General features: G+C 32.9%; 2 protein-coding genes across 3 annotated transcripts; one reads left to right on the top strand and one right to left on the bottom strand.

Moving 5' to 3' along the window:
• Positions 1-6,492: 6,492 nt before the first annotated feature.
• LOC131632001 (uncharacterized) lies at positions 6,493-24,919 on the bottom strand. Of its 2 annotated transcripts, none has more exons than XM_058902766.1 (2): positions 24,427-24,919; positions 6,493-7,083 (listed from the first exon to the last, which is right to left on the bottom strand). In XM_058902766.1, exons 1-2 carry the CDS (start codon positions 24,860-24,862, stop codon positions 6,566-6,568), a joined length of 954 nt encoding a protein of 317 aa, XP_058758749.1. In that variant the 5' UTR covers positions 24,863-24,919; the 3' UTR covers positions 6,493-6,565. The 2 variants fall into 2 exon arrangements, with proteins under 2 accessions (XP_058758749.1, XP_058758748.1); XM_058902765.1 differs by lacking the exon at positions 6,493-7,083 and adding an exon at positions 23,646-24,310.
• Positions 10,509-11,562, top strand: LOC131632002 (putative pentatricopeptide repeat-containing protein At5g47460). Its single transcript, XM_058902767.1, has one exon. The coding sequence runs from the start codon at positions 10,575-10,577 to the stop codon at positions 11,292-11,294; it is 720 nt and encodes a 239-aa protein (XP_058758750.1). The 5' UTR covers positions 10,509-10,574; the 3' UTR covers positions 11,295-11,562.
• Positions 24,920-26,512: the final 1,593 nt, after the last annotated feature.

Genomic DNA, 26,512 nt, shown 5'->3' with positions numbered 1-26,512 from the left:
CTTATGACTGAAGACTTAGGAGAGTATCCATTGCCTAAAGCAAGACTTGAAGATTGTGCTAATACTAAGATTGGAAATTGGCATAGAGCTAAATTTCCTATTATGGTGCTTCAGTTTAGGCAATGAGATCCAGGAACAATATCTCTACTCTCATATTAATTTTAGAACCTTGAGGACAAGGTTCAAGTGGACCCGGCGGCAATGATAGAGAGTTAATATAGTTTATTTAGTATTTTATATTAGTTGTTGTTTTGTAATAATTCTAGAATGTTCTTAGGATCTTGTAAGGTTGTCGAATCGGGCTTTTATAAGTTTGGGCTTTATTTAATTATCCATTAGGAGTACTATATATGTAGTCCTTGAGACATTGAAAGAAATATCAAATGAAATGAAAAGTCTTTAATTTTCTTAGTTTATTTTACTTGTCTCTTTTATTTCTCTTAGCTTTTCTTGAGTTGTTAGGGTTCTAAAATTTGCTTCCTAACAGTTTCACATGTTAACGCCGTAAGCAAACACCATCAATGACAATTAAAAGTAGATCAACACTAGATTTCAGAAACCATAAACCAAAAAACGTGATTTAAATCATGGAGATAATTTGAAGGTGCATACCCTTCAAAGTAAGACATCATGGAGATAATTTGAAGGTGCATACCCTTCAAAGTATCCAAAAGAAAAAGAATCAATTGATGGAGAGATTGGAAGGAGGTAGTGTCTGCAACTTCACCAAGAACTTATGGGAAAACTCGATGGTATTGCAGAGGTAAAATGTACTGACCTATGTCTGATTTCTAAAGTTCCTAATCCCTAGTTTGTGAATCAATTTTGACCAATTTCTCTATGCAGCTCAATTTACAAATTCTTGAGTATGATTATAATGAATATGCTTACAGACTACATAGATAAATTGGTGTCTCCTTATCAAATACTCCCTCTGATTTTTATTATAAGTCGTTTTAGACTTTTCACACAGATTAAGAAAAATAATAATTGTTGTATGAAAATGAGAAATTAAGAAGGTTTTTACAAAATTATCCTTCATTAATGACATGTGGAACATAAATTTATATAATTGAAAGGAGAGAGAATAATAAATATTTAAGGATATAATAGAAAAAATAACATTGACTTATATTTAAATACAATTTTTTTCCCAAAATGCCTTATAATAAAAAATGGAGGGAGTAGGATTTATCCCTGAAAGGTGCATATATGAGAATATTGTAGTGGCCTAGGACATGATGATATTATGAATCAATCGAAAGGGAGAAAGATTCTTTTTGCAATTAAAGTAGACCTAGTAAAAGCTTATTATATGCTAAGGTAGAGCTTTATTGAAAAACTTTGTCTGAAGTAGGTATACCAGATAAGCTCAACGAAGTGATTATGTTTTAAATCATATATGTCAGAATGTGTGTTGTTTGGAATGGGAAGTAGGATGAACAATTTAAATATCACAAGGGCTTGAGGCAGGGAGACCCCATCTCACCTTACCTTTTTTTCTCTTTGTAGGTATAAATTGTCACATGTGATAATGGAAGGAATGGTAGATGTCAGATGGGAAATGATGAAAGATGAAAAAAAAAGGTCCCCTCATTTCTCATTTGTCATTTAAGGTTTGTTGATTATTTATTGTTGTTTCCAATAAATTATATATAACTTAGTACATGGAAAAATAAGGTTCATTTTGCTACTACTAATAAATTACATAATATTAACCAAAATTTGATATTAAAATTTGAAAATGAAGTAGTAAACATGATTTATAAATAATAAATAAAGTAAGTGGTTAATAACATATATTTTTTTGGTTAATACAACAATAAAGTTGGTTGATGACAAATTTTATATTTTGTGTTACAAAATTAATTTTAAAAATTGAAATATTTTTTTATTCATAAAAATACTGTTCACCGTATAAGTATTTGGTGTAATAAATACTATCTGACCTCTAGGAGAGTTATTTGTTTGCATTGATTTCTCAATAAAGATTGGAACTTCTGAAAGCACTTTTCAACTGTTGGAAACAAATAATAATGCATTTGAATAAATTCAATAAATAAATTTATTTTAGTACATTTATCCTATACTCCTAATAACTCTGATGCTAAAATAAAATATTTTATCTTTATAGCAGCATAAAGTAATTTAATAATACATGCAAAAAGAACATTAAAAGAATAAAAAGCATGTCATGAATTGTATACGAGAAAAGCTACTTGTACACCAAAGTGTACACTTATACCGTAAATTACATCATAAGTATGTACTAATTAATTTTTTTAATAATTTCGTTTCTTGCTTTGGCAATTGTGCAGTGATAAAAGAAGTATATGCATACGGTGTAAAAGCATTTGGTGTAGAAAAGGGGTGTATGCATAGCATTGCTCATTGTATACAACATACACTAGTTTAGACCATACATGTAAAAAATGAGCAAAAATGAAAATGTAAATACTATCATGCATGCTTGATGGATGATATGCACTTTCAATTTGTATTAAAAATAAAACAATTTTCACACTTCCTTTTGGTAATGCCATGAGGGTCTTTAATGTAAACCTCCAGGTTGGGCCATCATGTCTTTTTTTCTTGGAGAACACCACATCTATGAGCCTATGATAAGATATGCCAACGTTCTTAAGCTAAAACGTATGACGTTATAATAGTAATGACCATGGTTGGACATGAACACCATCTTGGATGCATCTATGGGATACATCTTAATCTGGTTGTACCATGAATATGTGTTCATGAAGCTTAGCATTATGTAACCCAAAGGTACATTGATCATGTGATCTATGTTGGGGAGATGACATGGATATTTGGGATATGCGACACTGAGGTCATCAAAATCAATGCTGCAACGGACATACGCTACTTGTTCGACGCCTTTCTCACAAAGACCACATTAGCCGAATCTAAAGCTCTCTAAGATATTCGGCGGGGGTAAGCCTTTCACTTTTCACCATTAACCTTGGGTTCTAGCATGTTGTATCAGCATAATCTATTTCATGATGAGGGATGACACCTAGGGCGAGGGGTTCCCTCGTTACTTCTAAGCTACTTAGGTAACATTCTTGGAGGATCGCCCGATCCCCTATTAATATATCCACTAGCCGTATCCATGCGCCTATTTGGTAGTGGATATTTTGAGCTTAAATGGATTGTTGACAAGACCACTCCTAACAAATTGAGAGCAGGCCTTCCCAAGATGACATTGTAGGGGTGTGTGGCGTCTACTACAAGGTACATAACTTTGACAAAAGACAAGGCGGTTCACGATGAACCAAATGTTATTTCGAGGGTGATGTGACCCTTGACATGCACTTGTTCACATGACAGGACGACCAAAGACCCTTGAAAAGATCTGATGCTATTGGGATCCAGTTGGAGCCTTAAGGCGCTCTAAATTATGATGTTTGCTAAGCTGCCAAAGTCAATTAACACTCTCTTCATATCCTAGTTGGTTTACTATATCATGATGACTATGGGATCGCCTTTTCTCGAAAAATGTGATTATGGGTCCCTCATCCCTTTTGAAAGCATTGGTAACTTTAATGGGTGTGACATTTGTTGTTAATACTTGTCTGGCCTACCTTCTCTCGGAGAAGCAAGATTCCCCATCCCACCCCCCGATGAAACCTCTAGCGATGAAATTGGTGATCTTCTTGGAACTTAGCTCGAACATCATCGTGAGAAGATGGTGAAAGCAACCACAAGTAATGTGTGGCCCAAAGTAGTTATACTTGAGTTCCACAATAGGCGCCAATTGTACTCGTTAAAGTACAAATACTCGATAACCCCTAGTGGATAAGAGTTGTTAGAGACTTTAAGATCTTTATGGTATTGAGAGCTAGCTCACACGAGACCATAAGCTATAGTATCTATGTATTTCTCTCCATTGTTAGTTATATCAAGTATCACTATACTAATGTATTTATAGTCCCAAGGGTTTGGAACCAAGTCTTCCTAGAGTGTAGCTACCAATATAAGAATGGGGGGCTGATTTCCTGAAATCCAGAAGGTGTAGTTAAGTCCCACAACTTTCTATGTAATGTATGTTGAACTGGTACACACTCTATGTATGATCTCACATTATGGACGAAGAGATTGGAGGTTCAGGAGGTGTGTCTTAGGAAGGGGAGCCTGATCCTAAATAAGGGCACTCGAACCTAAGAAAAGGCGACAAAAATCTAAGCAATGGACAAAGCGTCAGTCTTTAGCCTGCTCCCAAGATATCCTCCAATTATACCAGTACAAGATATTTATTTTTTCTCAATATGAGTATGCTTTTCATAGTCGTGTTCAAATAAAAAAATCCCTATGAAGAAGATAAAATTATACTCACTTGTGATATTTGTTGACACAAGTTCTATACTACTATTGCAAAGCATGTTTGCATTTCCTAAACAATGGGAAAACCAAGAGTGGCAAGAACATTGATATTGGTTGGTGTCATCATACCCCCAAGGAAAGACAATATAATTAGAATTCACAAACCAGTAGCCGAGAAGGCCAAATAAATGCCCCTTGTCTAATTTCATGTCTACTTCGTAAATCATGATTTTATCATAGATGCCTAATTTCTTCCATTCTTTAGATTTAACAATCTTTATCTAAGCCAATCAGTCTGAGCAATCATCTAAAAAGTATTGGACTTTTCTGAATCAAGTAGTCTCCATTCTGTTGTGAACAATGAAGCACGGACATGATACGAGTATCAGATACGATACGTATCTGATATGGAGATACGTTACTAATTGAAATCTATAAGATACGATACGTTTAAGATACGTTCAGTTAAATTATAGTCTAACAAAACCAAACTCAATGGAATTTTAAATACATTACTATATTGCTGGAAAATATTAAAGTAATACCTATATTTTAGTAAGAAGATGTTCTTAATGAAAAAAATGTGAAGGCATTATGAAGAAGAAGAAATTACTCGTTGCAGAAAAAGAGGTTGCAAGGTATAATATTGAATGTAAAACTTTCTTGTAAGAATTAAAAGGAATGATACGTAAGAAAAAGGAGGAAGTTATAATTAATATGAATTAAAGTTAAAATGTTGAAAATTGGTAGTAATAAATCATGATAAATTAAACCATTCTTGAAAAATGACAGGTTTTTAGAAGGAATTAAATAGGTTATTAAAAATGACCATTAAAAAGAATAAAGAGTCATTAAAATAAAAAACTCTTAAAATTGAGAAGTCACGTATCCTGACGTATCGGAGATGTATCGCTGCCGTATCGGAATTTATTTACTTATTTTTTAAAATAAATAAATCCGAATACTCCTTCGATACGTATCAGCGCCGTATCAGAGCGTATCGGCGTATCAGAGCATATCGGATACGATACGACCTAGTTTTTGAAGTATCCGTGCTTCATAGGTTGTGAATTAATCACATGCACTGAGATGCTTATCATAATCAACATAACTCAAGAAAGACTTAAGAAAGATCATTGTAGTATATTAAGGAATGTGATATTGGATATGGTAATGTGCCTCAAAAGGTTAAGTGTGGAAGTAGTACAAGAGTCATAGGATCGTGATTCAAATTCCTCAACACTACCATAGCTCCGATATAAGGGACGGACCCAAAACTTTTAGATTGTGGGGCAATAATTATTATAAATTAAAATAATTATAAAAAAATGCATTATTCTATAAAAATATGTAAAATTTTAAAATTTAAAGTATAAAAGTATTTCTATAAGGTTTCACTAGTATAGAGGTTAAAGTATATTTCTATGTATTTCTAAGTGTTTTGTCACACACAAAAACAATCGATAGAGGTTAAAGTTTATCGGCCACAATGTTTCACTAGTATATTAAACAAATAATCATTCTAAAAAGAATTTCGTGTACCACATAGTACTAGGGGTGGCAAACGGGCATGCCCGCCCCGTTTAGGCCCGCCCCACAAAAGCCCGTAAGAAAACGGGACGGGGCGGGACGGTCATAGTAGAGGGTGCATGCCTAAAACCTTGGCCCGTCCCGCAAGAAAGTGAAGGCGGGGCGGGCTAAGCCCGCGAACACCATACTTTTTAGGCCTAAACATACAAAATTTATGTCAATTTCAGTGCTGCAAAAGCCCGCATAAAAAATGGGGCGGGGCGGGACGGTCACACTAGAGGGTGAGGCCCTAAAACCTTGGCCCGCCCCGCACAAATGTGCGGGTAAAATAGGCATGCCTCATGGGCCAGACCCGTTTTGCCACCCCTGCATAATACTAGTGTTTAGGTAACAATTGGATATTTGATTTAAGAAGTCTCTATTGATCCTTGACCCGAAAAAACCAACCATGTACTATACAATATTTTTCACAATATTTATTTCAAACCAACAAAAATTAATTGTTAACAATGAGCCTTAATTGCTTGCTCTATCTACCCAAAATTGCAAAAATATATCATAGCTATACATGAGAGAAATTTATTCTCTAGCACAATTTATACCCTCCTCTTTGCAAAGCACATGACAAAACCACTTAATAGTACTCTTCAACCCATAAAAAGCACTTCTATACAAAATAGAACAAACACAACTATAATCACAATCCAAAATTATCAGAATTTAGCGCCGTAGTCAAGTGTCCAACTCTAAACTCATTATTAATCCTCACATAATCATCTCTACAATTAAATACTTTCACATGTCTTGCTTCAAATCCCATCAACTTTTTAGGAAAAAAAGTCTCAGCTGAAAAATGTGACAACTCTTTTCTTGTTCCAACTGCATTAGTTGTTCTTTTGTAAGAACCAAACCACTTGGTTTGCATGTACAAATTTCTCCTCCATGGTGCTACATGTAGATCCATTTTTTTCATTGATCCTTTAATTGCTGAGCTCATTAGTCTCACAATCCGTTTGAACTCTTCCACTTTACCAACAAAAATCATTGGAAAAATCTCTAGTAAAGAAGAATATTGATTTGTTGGACGAGCTATTTCGAATTCCGAAGATAAGGAAACTTCAACTATGTACCGTTTTCCGGAAAGATTTACATCAATATACTCGTAATCACCTGCTGTTAATTTTCCCTTTTTCTCCCACTTGGTTTTGCATAGTCCTATACAAATTAAAGAGAAAGAAATCAAGAATTAAAATAAATAATCAAGAGTTAATTAACTTAAATAAAAAATTAAAAACAACTTAATTAAATTATTAGAAGGATTAGAATAGCATTAACTACTCACCAGCATCAAAACCTTTTTCTCTTAATTGAGTCATCAACCAGCGTTTAAATCCAGAAAATGAAGTATCACTTCCAGCAAGTCCTCCAATTGCAACCTCAACTTCTGTTCTAATCCTTTCTTTGCCGTCCCTTTCATCCTCTTCATTCACATCAAACAAGCTCTTCAATATTTCAATTTTTTCAAAATCTTCTTCATCAACCTTCTCATCGCAATCTTCGGTAGGAACAACTTTATCTTCTTCTTCTCCTGATCTCTCGTTGTCTTCCATAAAAGACAATACGAGATCAGACAATTCAGGCGAGCTCTCTGGCGAGTGCTCGCTTCCGCTGCTCTCGCTGCAGCGCTTCACGCATGAAAGTACCATATCAGCATCAAATGCATCCATCATTCTCTGAAACCTCAATGGAAGATTTGCCATATTCAAAAACACTACACCAAAAAAGCCTTTAGACAGCGCACCTTAAACAGCGCTTTTGTACAAAAGCGCTGCTATAAGTAAAATAAAAGATAAAACACGGAAACTGTATATGAAAATGAGTAAAAGTGCTGCTAAAAGGATTGTTTAGAAAGCGCTTTACACAAGCGCTAGTAAAGACCCTAGAATAAGCAGCGCTTCTTAGAACCACGTAGCATAATCCAAAAAAAAATCAAAATTAGAAGAAGGACAAAAAAACGCACACATACAGATATTCACATCTCTTGTAGATCTACTGCTAACCATTTAGTTCCTCCCCTCATCAGTTCAATCCTCTTCGATCTCTAGCTCTGATCCGTCGTCACAGGCCAGCTCATCTTCTCCGATGCAGTTCCCTCCTCTCAGTTCTTTCTTCCTCTTCGTGTTTCCACATTCGTTTCCAAAATGTTAGGGTTTTTAAGATTTTCGAATTTTACTGTTTAAACCCTAGATCTTGTTTTCTACATCACCTGAAACCATGAAAACAACACCAGATTCACTTTGTTTTGTTATTATTTTCATCATTTTTGATAAATCAAGTTAACTATTATTAAATTTGGTTACGCTGCCCCCTTTGCAGTACACTTGTCTAGGTTTTTCTCTTCCTTTTTTTTGCGTAATCGTTAGTCTGCCATTAGAGCCAGTTGCAAAGCTTAGCATCATCGTCGCACATAGTGGTTTCAATTTAATTTCATCTGATGCATGTGTTATCGATTTCTATTCAACTATTTTGGTGTGTTGCAGAATGGGTAAGGGTTTGATATGGGCGAAGGCAGAGGATTTGAGTCGTAACAGGAGTCGAGTTCTGTCGCTATATCGTCAGACACAAAGAAGCCTGAATTCTCCTTCGATGCAACTGAACTTCGCCTCTAGACTCTCTATGAAAGCCAAGGTACGTGCAATGTTTTGGGTTGGTTCTGATGAACGCTCTTTGCATAACATTGCTGACCTAATTGATGCTGCTGAGTACTCTCTTTCCTTTCTCAAGAAAGGTCGATTTCCTCCTCGGCACATCACCTGAACAACGCATTCCATTTCCGTCGTTGCAATTTGGTATGAATTTCACGCAATTGGTTGTATATATGTAAGAAATAAGCTTAAGATGTGCTTTGTGTTTTCTCTATTTTGTATTGGAGAAGTATTCAAAATTGAACATGATAGCAAATATTTAGTTTTGTCATTGAAATTGCACTATTATTATTATAATATCAATTTTAATCTCCACATAATTAATATTAAGTTTATCTGTGTTGGTAATTATATATACTATAATGACATTAACTTAGGGTAGTCCTTAATTTTTTCCTTCTGGGTAGTGATTGATTAAGAACTTTTTGTCGAGATAGAAATAAGCTATGAACCAATGGTAGCTTTGTTGTTGTATTATTATTATAAACACGGCCTTATATTCACGGGCAATGGATCATGCTTGAGTTTGGGAATGAAGTGTGGCACTTGATGAAATTGTTGACTGAACCGTACATGGTTAAATGTGATAGAGTCGAAGAGTGTACCCGAACTAAGAAGACATATGTCAAATGCTTAGATCCATTAAGTCATGGATCAACAATATAAGAGGAAGCTGTTATGCTGAATGGAGGAGTGATTCTGTTTGAAGCGTTTTTATGGAGAGGTTTCTTTTTCTTGGGGGTTTCTTTTTAGGAGTTTTTAAGAGGCAATGTAGCTTCAGGAAAGAGTAAAGACTGAAGAGCATTAGCATTAGGAAAAATATATTTATGGATTCATATTTCACAATGCGAATATAAACAAGTCTAATTGACAAGAGTATATTTGTTGTGAAGTATTGGTAGGGAGTGTAAGTGAACAGAGTAAATATAAAGAACCCGAAAACAAGTCTAATTGACAAGAGTATGTTTGTTGTGCCAATTTGTCATGAAATTTTCATTTTCAATTTTGATTCAATTTGTGTTATTTGATTGATTGATTGTGCTATTTTTGTATCTTTTTTTAGTTTTGGTTTTGGTTTTGCAGAGTGAGATTGCTAAGCAGATGCATTTTGAGTTCAGTACTCCTAAGAAAAACATTGTTGCTGCTGTTCATTCACCGTTCGATATTGAAAATGCTTCTGATGAAAATGAAGCTCCAAATGCACCATTGATGTTGAAGAAATCTAAGTCAAGGTTGAGTACTAGGAAACTTGCTGATATATCTGTTACACTGTTTCCTTGATTTGATTGAAATTGCGGAGGAGAAGAGAAGCATTAACTTGCTTGATTTGAGTAAATTTATAGAGAATAGAAGCATAAGTTACGAGGAAATGAAACACAGTTCTGTTGTGTTTTGGATTAGGTTGAGTAAATAGATTTCTCTTTTTGTTCTTGTATATTGAACTATACTTTAGAGAAGGGTTTCTTAGAGGTTCAGGATCTTTAAATCTTTGGTTGAAGATTGATTTTGTTTTTATGTTTTCTGTACATCTATAGGCTTAATAGATTGTGACATATTCTATGCATTTTGTTTGGAGGGATAGATATCATAGGCCCTTCTATTAGGCTGATAAATTTGAGTGTGTATAGATATCAATTTCTCCTTTGGTTATTAAATTTGCCTCTTTGTTGTCTCAGGTGGAAATGTTTGAAAAAGCCCAAAACTGCCTTCTTCCTATGGGGATCACCTCTGAAAATGTTGCTAATCGCTTTGGGGTTTCAAGGAAAGAACAAGATGAAGCTGCTGTAAGTTGAATATATCTTTAAATGCAACATTAAGTTCTCTCTTTTATTTTTTAGGGTTAAATATGTTTGACATTATCCAAAGACTCCACCAGAATACACTGTATTATTCAAGTTCATAAGTAGTTGCTTCATATACAAGTCGAGCTAGAAACTTGTAGATGGATGAGTTCACATTTTCAATCATTTTAAATGGAATTGCTGGTCTGTCAGCTTTAACATGGGGGATGCTGATTCATTGTTGTACAATAAATACGGTTTAGATTCATCGGTAGTAGTGGGGACTGCCCTAATCGACATGTACTCAAAATGTGGGCGGGTGAACGATGCCGAATCAATATTCAATATGCTTTCTGATAGAAATCTTGTAAGCTGGAATGCAATGATATCCGGGTATGCTCGCAACGGCGATTTTGCACAAGTTATCAGTCTCTTCGAGTCGCTGAAAATGGAAAGAGATGCAAAACCCGACAGTATCACATTTCTTAACCTTATATCAGCATGTTCCCATAGCCAAATACCATTTGAGTCTGCTATTAATTACTATGATGCTATGATAAATGAATATGGGATTGCACCTTCCATTGAGCATTGTTGTTCAATGATACGACTCATGGGGCAAAAAGGCGAGTTGTGGAGAGCACAGAGAATGATACATGAACTTGGATTTGAGTCATGTGGTGTAGTTTGGAGATCTTTGCTAGGTGCTTGTGAAACTCAAGAAGATTTACAAGTAGCAGAAGTTGCGGCTGCTAAGGTGATTGAATTGGAGAGGGATGAAGATTATGTGTATGTGATGTTGTCTAATATGTATGCATCTTTTGGAAGATGGGAAGATGTTAATGTAATTAGAAGCCTCATGAGTAAGAAAAAAGTTAGGAAAGAAGCGGGTTTTAGTTGGATAGAAATAGATAGCTTTGTCCCATATGAAACCACATGAAAGCAGAGTGTGACTAATCTTAAATATTGAGTCATTTGTTCACTTATTTTCCTCTTAAACAAACTTGAGTGAGGAAGTGTCTCTCTAACTAACTTATTTCGTATTCTATTGATAAACTATCACAACGACTGATACTAAACTATCCATAATATACGTGTATAAAGCAGCTTTGAGCTTTGGACCACATTTGGGACAGAGAAAAAATCAGTTTCATTTGTCCCCATCCTACTTGGGAGAAAAATGTCATATGTATGATATTGATATAGGTCCGTACATGATTTTCTTCAGTACATAGAAACGCCTCATTTGCTTCCTCCCACTATATGTTAGGCATATACTTTAGGAATGTTATTCTATTCTTTCTTTATACACCAACTAACAACAAAAATTGGAATCTTTTCATTGATATTTCTTTTCAAAAAACATTTTTTTGTTACCTTTTTTTCTGAGTGTTGTCACTTGTCACAATTCTCAAATCCAGTTAAAGTTCATTCACCTTTCCCTACTCAAAAGTTACATCTTCTTTCTATTTGAAAAGCATATCAACACTTGATAGTCTTACAAAAGATGTAAAGGTTGTTGCATTGGGATTTTTTTTTAATCACTTTTTTTTTCATCCACTTCAAGTCTTTTATTTGTTACTTTGCTTGTTATTACATTTCTCTCATTCGTTTAATATGTCTATTAGAATCAGTTTTGATGATCCCTGTACTTCTGTTATATTGCAAGTGTGGATGTTATGGTCAAGGCTAAAACTGGCACTGGAAAAACTGCAGCTTTTTTGGTACACCATTATTATTTTAATGCATTGGTCCCTTTTTAGATCCATGACAAGTATAGTGTAAAACCTTTGTGTAGGAGGCACTTGGATAAGCTTTTAAATTAAAGAAGACAGAAATAAATTTACGATAGATGCATGCAACTTTTATTCAAAAGCTACTTTTCCTAGCTTTTTAGAGAAGCACAAAAAAATATTGGCTTTTTTCTCTTTTTAATTCTTTTATGATTATGATAAACAAATTTAAACATTTTTCCCTTAAATAAAATGTTATTTTAAAAAATGAACAAGTGGATTTATAATACTCAAGAACCCAGTAGTTTACCGACATGTTAATGGTTGTCTGAACTTTATTGCTGATAGTTTCATAAACTCAATGCAACTTGTTTTTGTAGTTTTCACTGGAGAAGCATGGGGTTATCTCGGAAGCAGAAGATTTTTAGTAGAACTTGACGAGCACTCAGATGTTGTTCATGGCCTTAATCACTCGTTAATTGAAAAGGTACTTTGTAGTAAATTTGCCCACTGTGTAGTTTGTAGGTTGACCTAATGCACACTGTTTAAATTTATGACCACTCTAGAATTACTTTATTTGCTAACAACCTAACTTAAACTTTTGTGGTGGGGTGTTTCACTGGTATTTGAAATTGGTTCTGTTGGAAAGGGTCTCAATCAAGGTGCTAAAAACTACTTTGCTCATGCATAAGGGGTGAGATGATTGATCTGACAAATATGTGCACATCAATTCCCTTTTGTATTTCTAATTAGATATAATGTATTTCATTATATAATTTGTATCTGCACACTGCACCATCAGAATTAGAGTATTGTGCCAATCCTGCCTTTGTCTTACACAACTTCATTGCAGGATTCTTCTGCCATAAATCAGATAATGGCTGCCCTGAAACATGCCCAAGAGTCGCTACCGTCTGAAGATACAAATATTGCATCTGCAAGTGTCTCAAATATTACATCATTTTTTTTTAGCCTTAGGGTGACATTCACTATTCATAACTTAGGCTTTTTTTTTAAATTGAATCCTCTTGTATAGAATCCATGTTGACATAACTTAGGTTCTGAGATTTTGTATGAGTTATTGTTCTGAGTATTCTCTTAGTGTATGGATTGAAGATGTATATTGATGTTGTTGTTGTTTCAAATTTTATATTGAAGCTACAAATTTGTTTCAAGTTTAAGCAATTTTGGTGCAAATTCTGGTAAAAACCTGGTGCAAAAATGGTGAAAATCTGGTGCATATATGCTGACTCTTAATAGGCAGCACTTTATATAGGGGGAATAGACAGCGCTTTTAATGAAAAGCGCTGTCTAAAGTTGAGGAAAGCGCTGCCTAAAGGGGGAATAGACAGCGCTTTTAAAAGGCTTTTCTTAAAAAATTTGTTTGAGAAAAGCGCTGTCTAAAGGGGGACTTTAGCAGCGCTTTTTATAAAAAAGCGCTGTCTAAAGGGGGCCTTTTGCAGCGCTTTATAGGTAAAAGTACTGGCTAAAGGGGGCCTTTAGCAGCGCTTTCAAGGTGAAAAAAAGTGCTGCCTTTACCTACGGCAGCGGGGGAATAGACAGCGCTTTAAAGCGCTGCCTAAAGCCAAAAAAGCGCTGTCTTTTCACTTGTTTGGCGTAGTGAAACCACACCACTAAGAATATACAAACAATGAATATAATAAAGTTATTTATTTGTATAGTTCAAACGTGATATAGTGGTGTTATATTTATACTATGGTTGAGATAGGGAACGATGGAGGATTTTTTTCAGCTCCAACGTAGTGTAACATGAATGTAGGCTTAGTTAGGAACTTTTTGAATGAACCTGACCTCAAAAAGCGACCAGGTTCAACGTGTCAAATTTTTCACGCTTTTCTTACTCTCTTTTGCTTTGTTTTGTTTATTTTCTTTTTTGACATTATGTGGACATGTTATTTACGTTATGAGAAAACTTACAAAGCCATGACGTTAACAGTGAAACGTATAGAAATACATTAAACTAGAGCTGCAATGCATGCTCCTGTGGTTTCCAATTCCTTCCCACACACATCCTCTCATTTAACAATCATTTAAATATTGTTATCTCTGTTTAAAATAATATAAGTTGTTTTTAAAAAATAATTTTACATTATAAATAATTTTATAACATCAATAAAGTATTTATGTTATATATTCAAGTACTTATTACTTCACTTTCTTTCATTTTTTAGTTTTATTATTTCAGAATATTAATGAAAAATATATTTGTCGAAAAAACATGCTCAAACAAAATAGAAGAAACTAAACACGTTTTTGATCTACCTGTTCTTCATCTTTCTTCTTTGATTCCATCATACTATATTCACATTTTCACTTCTTGTTCTATGAAACAATTGTTGCTCTGGTCATCACAGCATCAAAACCTTCACTCAGGCCAGTTGCCGATATCATGTGTGAAAGGTGATCGTATAGCCATTTTCATTTCTGAGGATGAGTATCAGTTTGGTCTTGAAATTTGCAAACACAACCTTATTGAAAGAATCATATGGCCCAAGGGGTCCACTCCCCCAACTATTGTTAACTTGTGTGTCAAGTTATCCATGGACCTCCATTGGAAAGTGAGGAAAACGTCTTTAGGAAAGGGCTTATTCGAGTTCTCCTTTTCATTCCTAGAAGACGTCATATGAGTTAGGTCAGTCAGCTAATGGAATGTCAGTTCAGGAATTCTAAAGCTTTTTCCATGGACAAAAGATTTCATCCGGTTCAACCATAAATCCAACTTCAACATATGTATGGATTCACATATATGGGTTATCCCAAGAATATTGAAGACCTAAGATACTATATGCTGTAGCAAGTAGAATTGGTACTCTAATATGCATTGACTCAACTTCCAATAAATTAACAGTCATTTGATAGGGTTTTGGTCGATTCGGATTTACTCAAAGAGTTAAGGTACAAAGTGTTGGTCGAAAGAGTGAGATTTGCCTTCTTTGTGGAGATGGAATATGAGAGACTCACAAACTTTTGTACATTCTGCAACTGTATTAGACACGCTTCAGATAACTGCAAGAGAAGAAATGTTCAAGACCAAAGCAAGGCAAAAGTTAAATCAAAGGAATATTTGGAAAAAATCTATGTTAAAAGAAAAAGGAACAATTCATTGAGATAATTGATTTATCAAGTAAGGATAATGTAGTTGACTTGTCTAGCAAGACATAGATTGGTTGCACTGTAGGGTAAACAACTGGAATGGACAAGCAACTTATACCTCTAATTCAAGAGACTGTGAAGTTAGACTCCCCTAGTAGCTCAGAATTTGAGTTTGTGGATGCTACCATTTAAGATGAAAGAGTCTTAGAAACCCATATGAAATTAGAACCATCTATGGTCTAAGATTTTTTGAAAAACTCTTGGACTAATTTGGAAGATCATGAAGAAGAACACAATAATAAAGGGTTCAAATTGGTTGCGTCAAGGAAGAACACAAGGGAGCAAGCTTCTACAGGAAAATTCATCACTAGGTCTTTACCTAGTCCTAAAAATCCTGAAGTGTCTCTTTTGGAACATTGGAGGCATTTCTTATGTCTCTTCCAAATTGGCCCTAAAAAAAAAAACCAGATGCAACTCTCCTAGATGAACCATGGATGAATTTCAATAAATTACCTAAAAAATGGCTAAAGAACCTAAACCTAAAATTGTTTGCATTGAATGAGAGATACAGTCTTCTTCCAAACATTTAGTGTCTTTGTAAAGTGGATCTCAATCCAACTGCCCTTAGGTATGATGACCAACATGTATCCTTTATGATTGCTTATAGGGATAACATTTTTGGTTTACTGCAATTTATTTATTTTTTAATAGGCAATGAATCTATTAAAAGGATTATAAGGGATACTCCACCCGATTACAGAACAGAAAATCCCTACGTCCTAAAACAAAGGAGAGGTGGAGTATATTCCACACATAAAAGTTACTAGAATCTAAAAGATTACAAAAGATGCACATCCACTTCCACGCATTAAGGACTATCTCAGACAAACACTCATCAAAGTTGAAAGACTCTCACTTATAATAAGGTTTGGGCAAAAAGTTCCCATATTCACTTTTTCTTTATGATAGTATATGTTCCTTAGTTTTTTTTCTAGAATTTACATTATTTATAATCTGAGTCTATTGGTCAGATAAATACACACTGACGCAACTGTTTGTGAAAACCGTGAGCCTTTGTAAGGCACCCTATTGAAATATGATTATATCACTTGCTTACCACTTTGAGTTTTAGCCATTCTTTCGATGACAACCTATTATATAGTCAGTTGACTTGAAAGATTAAATTTGTCCACCCTCTTTGGAGTTTGTTAGAAATATTTGTTTTACTTGTCTGATGCAGAAGAATAAATTTGAGGTTGCTCTTGAAAGTTAGCAACGTTTAAGTTTGAGGTTGGGGTACGATAGAAATTGGTCCAAAAAAAAGAAAAAGAAAAAGAAAAAAGAAGTTAAAATTGACTTCATCAAAAAAAAATTGTGATAAGAAAATTAAATATATGATCAATAAAAGGAATTCTCCAATACCGAATGAACAAGAAAAAAGTAATATGAAAGGGATCAGGTAACAAAAGGAAAACTAGGTACTTAACTCCAAAGGTTTAAGCATACTATCTCAAATTATCCTACCCTGACATAAGCAATGTTTCAACCTTGAAAAGACCTCAAAAGTGTGTGTTTAAATATGACTTTGATTGACTCGTTTAGAAACTTTACAAACTCATTGTTAAATGCTTTTGTATGTTGATTGTGTTATTATTCTGTAAAAATGAGTGAATCTTTCTTAGATGAGACAAAAGTTGACTACTTGTGTGGTTGGAGAAAAAATTCTTAATTACTTGGGTCAAAGCAGGGAACAAAAGTGTTGATCAACAAAAATAAGGATGGTAACATTCATAGGTAAGGGTAAGCATTTTAATTATGATGAAATGTTAAGTATGGAGACAAGTTACTTTAGGACAAGCAACATAGTAAGCTTGGGGTTGTTATGACACTCGGTCATTACATAATATTTACGAGCAATTTTGGATGAAATCATTTGAATAATGAGCAAATGTCATGGAAAAGTGTGAAGAAGTGAGAAAAAAGTACTAAGAGGAAGACCGTTGGGACTTAGTGAAAAATTGAAGAAAAAAAGAGGATTTCATCACTAGTTTTCACGCGGCCGTGATGCTGACATCATGGACAGGATGATGTCATATCGCGGTCGAGATACTCACCAATGCAGATATGATGCTGTGCTGCTCTGACACACAGAAGTTGCTTTAAATAGTACTTTTTGACTGCTTTTCTAGGAGTTCCAAATTTGATAGAGAAAGTGATGACTTGGAGTTCTACAACAAGGATTTTAAGGGTTTTGGAAGCCATTGAAGACATTTATCTTTCGTGAATATCATGCACTATGAGTAGCTAGATTACTTTAGATTAGATCTTTTTGAGACAAACCTACTTGTACTTTGTTGGATCATATGGTTGTTTGAGATTGATTTAATTCTTTTATGTTATTGTTATTATTTAACTGTTCTTGATTTTAATGCTTTTTGTACATTTAGGAATTCACAAATCGATATCAGATGAGTAGGGATTATCGACTATAAGTCTACTGATCTGATATCGAGAAATTATTCAACTTAGTAATTAACTAGGAATAAGTAATTATAAGTTGTGATTTTTGAATTAACGAAGGTAGAACGCCTAGTTTAACTTTGAATTAGCCTAAGGAATTAGTGAATTATTGTGTAAATTAATGAGTTGTACACTAAGGAAATGGGTATAATGACATTGTTAATTCGCTGTAAGATTCCTACATCTTAGTAATTCAGTTAATACACACTTCATTAACATGTAATGTAGGGGAGTCTAAGTAAAGATCTAATCTTCTTTAATCATTGAATTTTATTCAGTAAATTTTCTTGTTCTTTTCACGTACCAAAGAAATATTGAAAAAAAACCCCTTTTGTTAATTACTTTAATTCGCAGCATCGTTACCTTGTTAAAATTCACAATTTCTATGGAGACAAATTAAATTTATTACTCCGACGAGGCTAGTACACTTGCTATAATTGTCATCACGAGCTTTCCATATTTCAAACCTACACCATTATACAATGTAGGAGTGTTTAGGAAAGAAATCTTGTTTAATGGTGTATTAGAAGCCATCTTCTTCCTGAGACGATTAGTCCTTAAAGAGGAGTTAGAATCTGATGCCACTTGTTGAATATGTGACTCCACACACAACAGTGGGGGAGGGGAAGGAATTGTGTGTTTTAGAAAAACTTTGGTTTGAAAAACTTTTTTTTTAACATTATCAGAGTTTAAAATCATTTTGTAAAATGTTTTTGTAATAAGCAACAAAAAATTTAAATTGCAGAAAGTAAAGTTTTAGGGAAGAGAGAAAACACTAGCTAGAAATTATACAGGTTCTGTCAGGAAGACTTAGTCATGTATCCAAGATTTGATCTTAGGAGTATCTGGTAAATCTTAAGAGATTTTAGTAGGTTGAACTCTCGAACCCCCTTATACAAAGTAAATGAAGTTTCAGGCTACCTTCCAACCAAATGACGAACACTGGAGAAAAGAGATTAGTCCTCCTTCTAAAAGACATATTGAACCGATTAGTCTTCTTTCGAAACAGAAACTTAAAACGGTTAGTTCCCAAGGTAAATCTAGATTTTAAACAAGCTCATCTCACGAACCGAACCGGGGTTTTGAACAGGCTGACCTTGAACCCTTGAGATTTTAATCCAGTCTGATCTCAAACTAGTGAAAGCTATTGATCAGGCGGAGCTAAGGAATCGAACCAAAGTTTTACATAGGATGACCACAAACCAACTTGAGATTTTAATTTACACTGATCTCAAACTAAAGTAAGCTTTTAAACCAAGATGAGCTTACGGACCTAAGACTTAAAACCTAAATCCTAAAAACTAAAGCTTTTAAACGGCTTCAACTTTGAACAAAAATAAACAATCATGAATGGATGATTTAATAACCAAAGTAATTATCCTTGGTGAATTTACAATTATACACTTTCAGAATACAAAATTCCTCACAAAACAAAAGACCTTTCTCGAAAGCACTACGACTAGTTTCTAAGTAAGAGAAAGTGAATATTTTTTAAGAAAGCGAGGAGAGAGATATGAAATCTCAATATTATGGATGTTAAAATATGAGGGAAGAGATCTTTATTTATAGGGATCTCTATTTATATGAAATCTCTAACATCGCCAATTTCAATATTACTAATCTAACTAACTTTTGGAAGGTTATTGATAGAGGTTGGTCCCCTCAATGTAAATGGTCAAAGCTGCTGGAAACTAGTACAGTTTGTCTGAGATTTAGGGATGATCATTCACACAGACGATTGTTACATTTTATTGACTATAAATAGTGTCAGATATTGAGAACATATGATTGAGCTTCCTAATTAAAGTAGATTGAAAGTGAACAATAAAAATAGTTGGTTGTATGCAAGTGGCATATAGTTCCCCGAATATTTGTGAGAAAAATATTTTCCCATTCTAGAAGAGCCCTTAACTGATGTCCCAATACAAGAAGCCTTCATTGTGCCATATCCTCTTTTACCTACCAAACATGAAGCATAACCTACAAAAAAAAAAAACAGGCTTGGAAAAACATAATAGAGGCGTAATTATTGAGACAAGGGCGAGAGCAATAAAGACAAGTCGATGAGCAATAGAGGTGAAATCAAATGATTCAAGAGATCTATAAGTTACATTTGTCTCAGGGTCACTTCTCTTATTCACCATGATCTTGTGAGTACTTTGAATCCCTTCTCTTCTTACTTTTTAAAATGAAATGTTTAGTTTAAGTGTGTGTGTTTGGGAGAGGGTTATCTTAGCTTTAACTTTGTTTTTTGTTTATCATAGTTTGTACCTTGTGTTTGTTTGTATGTGTTTTTGTTATTGATCTATTTCTTCCCTAACTTAAATTATTTGAAAATATTGAAATTTTTTGTTATTTCACTGCACTGAGAAAGTGTGAAATTTATAAAAAATGAAGCTTGAAGCTAAGGACTTTAGGAAAGTTGATAAATAAATCTTGTTCTAAAATCTAGAGCCTCCCGATTTGATTCCAGATTAATTTAACTTGACTCGTACTTTTCGTTAGCATGATGTATTTTTATTAGTTCACACAAATTGGTCTTGCATGTAAATTCTACACATTATTTATTGTTTGAATGAGGAAAAATAAAACCAAAAAAAGTAAAAGTTGAATAAAGATGAGTAGTAAAATGCAATTACACCTGCTAAGTTGGGTAACCCTCGCCTGGTTATTCATCTCAATAGTGGTTGATCCTAATGCTCGAATAATAATAAAAATTTGTATGTGTATAAGTATATAATGAATAAATGATGTCTAATTAGAGTAAGTCAGAAAGTTCTAAATTGAATGCCCTTCCCAAAAGTTAGCTCATTCCTAAGACCGAAAAAATAAATATTCCTCGGTTCAAGTAAATGCATGTGTGTTATGAATTCTATGTAAAATCATGAAATAAATTAATATGGTTAGTTGTGTGTTTGAAAGGAGACGAAATTAGATACATAGATTTAAGGACAAGTTTATGATCCAACTATTTTCTTTGAGGGAGACTCTAAAATATATTTTCATAATACCCTTAGGACTAAACGAATACTGAAATAATTTGTTTTGGTTGAGTGGATCATGAATTTCAATGCGGGTATACATGCAAGTTAATTCTAAAAGTTTTTTTTTCAAAAAGATCTTGTCCTGAGAAAATTGTTTGAGGACAAACAATGGTTTAAGTATCGAGAGATTTGCTCACTAGCATTCTTTACCATATTTGTGTGTGTTTATTCTAAAATTTTAAATAGTTAAACTTTGTTTTTTTTTGTGGCATTTTTACTTTTGTATTTGTGTTTTCTTTGGATTTCAGATAAAAAGGAACAATCTATGACAAATTGGAGCAAAAATCAAGCCCACTACGATCGGGCCCTAATGACCATTACTGCCTGTAGTGGGAGCTTCCTTCCTTTTCTTTTTCATAGCGCCATAATGATGACCAGAGGGCACTATGGTTAAGCCATAATGATCATTATTGATCATAACGCACCAGAAGACAATATTAGCCCTAATCACTTATTTGAGCTGCTTTCTCTTACCTCTTTAATTCTCAACTGTTACAACAGTTGCAAAAGCAACATCTAAGGCCATTTACACAAATTTACTCCTATCTTTCTGTAATTAGGCCTATAAATACCCCTGTAATCTTGAAAAAAAACACAATTCCATTTTTTAGATTTCAACTTTTTGTTATTTGTTTTCTGTATTTTATTTTTCTGCACTGATGTACTTAAAATCTCTCTGGAGCAAGTTTAGTTGTATATTTATTATTATGATGAATATGTATTAAATGCATGATGTTTTTGTTATATTATTATTGAATATGTCTGAATAAATTATCATAGAATTCGAGACATAAGGATTATCAATTCGACAAACCTCATGTAAGTTTTCCAATGATAAATAATGAGATTTTTTGTTTAGTTTCAATATTTATGTTTTTTAATGCAAAAGATTCATTACGAAAGTAGGAACACATAGACATTGCTTATACGCTGAAAAAGTATAATCGATGTCAGATTTAGAAATTTAGACATCTGATTTAAGATGACGAAAGTGTCTCAGAGTCAACTGAGTAACAACTCTTCTTTTAAAATGGTTTCTAAGCAAATGTGTTACGTTGCGAAAGCAGTAACTTGTGGATATAGAGCACGACAACGCGGAGACGAAAGAGGGTACTACTAATTTTTATCGTTTTCTACGAAACAGAACCCTCGTTATAATATGAATTGAAATGAGCAAAATTGTTGACATGAAACAAAGTCTCAGATTCTTCATTTTTATTATTAAGAGATAAACCAAAATTTATTTTTCTCGCAAATCAAACTCATATATTGATCGTTTTAAATAAACAAAGAATCGATAGAACTCGTTACTCAAAATTAATCTCTGAGGGTCTGTTTGGTATGTGAGAAATTGAAGAGAAAGAAGTTGCTGAGAGAGAAGTTGGGAAGAAGACACCAACTTTCCTTGTTTGGCTTGACAAAGAAATAGAGAAGAGTGATTAAAAAATAGTGGGACCCACATAAATTACAATCTCTCCTCCCTTGCGAAGAAAGCTCAAAGACAAATGCCATATTTTTGTTATTCCAATTGTGCCCTCCACTAGTATTAAAGTCTTTGCTATTTTGAGGCTAAATAATGTCACATCTAGAATGCATGTAATTTATGTTTACTATATTTGATTTAGTTTATATGTTAAATTAAAATTAAAATTAAAATAATTAATAGTTACATTAAGAAAAAATTATTATATTTCATTACCTAATGAAAAAGTTAATTATTAAAAAACTTATTGTGTACAATTTTGAAAGTTAGTGAGCTATTTTTTAATTTAGGGATATTTCTGTCTTTTCAAAAATAATCAACCCCTCTTTCTTCTCTATTTCTATTCTCTTTCTCTTTTACCAAACAATATATTAAATCTACTTTATTTCTCACATCTTTCTCTCTTTTCTTATTCTCTCTCACTTATTTCTCTCTTCTCATTTTCACTTCACAACCAAACACACCCTGAGAAATGATATCTTTTTATATCACTTCAATATTGTCTTACACTTGCAGCGTGTCATTTATCCATCCAAATGCATTTTAATATGCAGTTTTAAAAATCAGACCGGTCATCAAACTGGTGAGGGTACTGGGTCATTGGTTCATTAGTTGAACCATTGGGTCACTGGTCGAACCGCATGACTAAATCGGATTAAACCGAATAACTCGGTTGAATAAATCGGTCTCTATTGCAATACTATATATTTATTAAATCGGTCGAACCGGATGACTTAGTCTCTAAAAAATATCACAACACCTACAAAACTTTACAATTTTAAAATATCATAATTTTACATGTTTATTTTTTACATTCAAATTCTAAATATAATCATCACTCACAACAAAATAATACAAAATATAAATTTAAATAAATGTTAAACCAAGTCTGATTGCGGAAAATGTGTTTTGAATAAAGTCTAATCATATTTTAATCATATTTTTTATAAAAAAAATCATGAAAACAACGTCGTTTTGTGCGAAAAAAAAGGAGTATGTATTTGAACCACCAGTTTTCTAAAATCGCCGATTCACCGGTTTTTTCCAGTTTTGACCGATTTTAGCCGGTTCTCATCGGTTCAATAGTATATCTGACTCGACAATCAGACCAGACCGGTGACCTCCCCGGTTCCCGATCTGACCGGTCCGACCGAGATTCGGTCTAGTTTTTAAAACACCGGAAATATGTCATCTAGATACATAATATATCATTCAAATGTGGACTTACCACACGATATAAGTATCCAATTGGATATTTTATTTATTAAATCTATATTGGTCCTCAAGAAACCAATCATGAGCTATAATGGTCTACACAAAATTTATCTCATACAAACAAAAAATTAGTAAGAATAACCTCAATTGCTTGGTATATATCTACCCAAAGATGAAATAAAAATATCATAGCTATACATGAGAGAAATTTATTCTCTAGCACAATTTATGTCCTTCTCTTTGCAAAGCACATGACAAAACCATTTAATAACCTATTAACCACACAAAAAAAAGCACTTCTATACAAAATAGAACAAACATAACTATAATCACAATCCAAAATTATCAGAATTCAGCGCTACAGTCAAGTGTCCAACTCTAAACTCATTATTAATCCTCACATAATTATCTCTACAATTATATACTTTCACATGTCTTGCTTCAAATCCCATCAACTTTTTAGGAAAAAAAGTCTCAGCTGAAAAATGTGACAATTCTTTTCTTGTTCCAACTGCATTACTTGTTCTTTTGTAAGAACCAAACCACTTGGTTTGCATGTACAGATTTCTCCTCCATGGTGGTACATGTAGATCCATTCTTTTCATTGATCCTTTAATTGCAGAACACATTAATCTCACAATCCGTTTGAACTCTTCCATTTTACCAACATAAACCTTTGGAAAAGTCTCTAGTAAAGAAGAATATTGATTTGTTGGACGAGCTATTTCGAATTCAGAAGTTAAAGAAACTTCAACGATGTAACGTTTTCCGGAAAGATTTACATCAATGTACTCATAATCTCCTGCTGTTAGTTTTCCCTTTTTCTCCCACTTTGTTTTGCATAGTCCTATTCAAAGAGAAATAAATCAAAAATTAAATAACTGAGTTAATTAACTAAAATAAAAAATTAAAAAACAACTTTATTAAATTATTAGAAGAATTAGAATAGCATTAATTACTCACCAGCATCAAAATCTTTCTCTCTTAATTGAGTCATCAACCAACGTTTGAATCCAGGAAATGAAGTATCACTTCCAACAAGTCCTCTAATTGCAACCTCAACTTCTCTCCTAATCCTTTCTTTATCGTCCCTTTCATCCTCTTCAACATCTTCATTTCCATTAAACAAGTTCTTCAACATTTCAATTTTTTCAAGATCTTCCTGTTCACCTGTCTCATCACGGTCTTCGTCACGAACAATTGTTTCTTTTTTTTCTACTTCTTCTCCTGATCTCTCGTTGTCTTCCATAAAAGACAACACAAGATCAGACAATTCAGGCGAACTCTCTGGCGAGTGCTCGCTTCCGCTACTCTCGCTGCAGCGCTTCACACGTGAAAGTGCAATATCAGCATCAAATGCATCTATCATTCTTTGAAACCTCACCGGAAGATTTGCCATTATTCAGAAAGCACTTCTCTCTATAAGAATATACACTAACAGTATTCTAAAGATAAAAATGAATAAATGTATTGGGATATTTATAATGTGAAATTGTGTCATATATTTATACTAATATTGAGATTGGGAACGGTGGAGAGTTTTTTCAGTTCTAAGTGTACTAACTAATACTAGTATGAATGTAGGCACTTTTTGAAATGAACCTGACCTCAAAAAGCGTCCAGGTTCTATCTGCCAAATGTTGTGTCCAAAACCAACCTTGGATTATTATTACTACATTCACCATTCAAACTATCTTATCTTCATAATCATTATTATACCGATAAAGAAATTTTCACGCTTTCTTACTCTCTTTTACTTTCTTTATGGTACATTTAATTTTATTCACATTAAAGAAATCAATGGTTGTGATTGAGCTGCACCATCCAGCCGCTAGAGAGAATTATATCCCAAAAACCATGATGTTAAAAGTGAAAGAAAAATGCTACTATAATAGAAATGCATTAAAATAGAGCTGCAGTTGCAATACATACTTATACTCCCATTCTGCCCATTGCCCAATTAAATATTGTTACATCTATTTTAAATAATAAGTTGTTTTAAAAAATAGTTTTAGATTATAAATATTGTATAATATTAAAAAAAATATTTACACAGTCGGTAAATCACAACATTCATAATTGACATTTAAAAAAGTTTATAAAATTCATAATTGATATTTTAAAAAGTTTATAAAATATAATTTACTATGATTAACAGGGTTGTTCAATCAATTCTGAGGCCCTCTTTTAATTTAAGAAATGAGCTTAAATTTTTTTAAAAATAAAAAATAATTTTAATAATTAAAAATAACACATCAAAAATACATTTAAATATTAATTAAATAAAATATTAAAAAATTCAAAAAATATTTTTTAAATTATAACACATCAAAAATACAATTGTATATTACTTTATTTTCTTTTGAATTTACTTGTTTTTAGACTTTAGTAAAAATTAAATTTGTAAAATAACTAATAAATTCTTTTTTAATTTAAAATGATGATTATTTTTTAATATGTACGAAAGTTGAAAAGTAAAATATATTTAAAATAAAATTAAAAATTATTTTTTATAAAATATAAACAATATTACCGCTCTCACTCTCTTTTCTTAAATATAAACAAATATGTATTCTTTGAGATATCTTTGGTGCATATTCAAATATTATTATAAATAATAATAATAATAATATACATTCTATTATTATTATTTATGATATAAAGATTTTGATAAATTAGGAAAGTAAAATGTCACAAAGATTATATAATGACTAAACAGGGTATATATATTTCTAGAAACATGGCATTATTTTATTGTTATTTGTGTTATTAATGTTCAATTTAGTAATAAGTGTCACAAAGATTATGCATATGACTAAACATGGTTTTTTTTTTATAAAAAAAAAAAAACTAGAAATCTTTAGGTGATTTAGCATTTATTTATGGGTTAAATATGTTTTTTGTTCCTATAAAATTATTAAATTTTGTTTTTGGTTCCTATTAAAAAAATGGCATGTTTTTTTTTTTTTGAACCAATCAAATGATATATTAATTCAAAAAAACATTACAACCAAGGCAATCTAAAATAGGATTCAGCCAAACAAAAATG

Source organism: Vicia villosa, unplaced genomic scaffold (genome assembly GCF_029867415.1).
Source record: "Vicia villosa cultivar HV-30 ecotype Madison, WI unplaced genomic scaffold, Vvil1.0 ctg.000893F_1_1, whole genome shotgun sequence".
Lineage (NCBI taxonomy): Eukaryota > Viridiplantae > Streptophyta > Magnoliopsida > Fabales > Fabaceae > Vicia > Vicia villosa.
The sequence above is the reverse complement of the archived record's forward strand: the minus strand, read 5'-3'. Positions and strand labels throughout refer to the sequence as shown.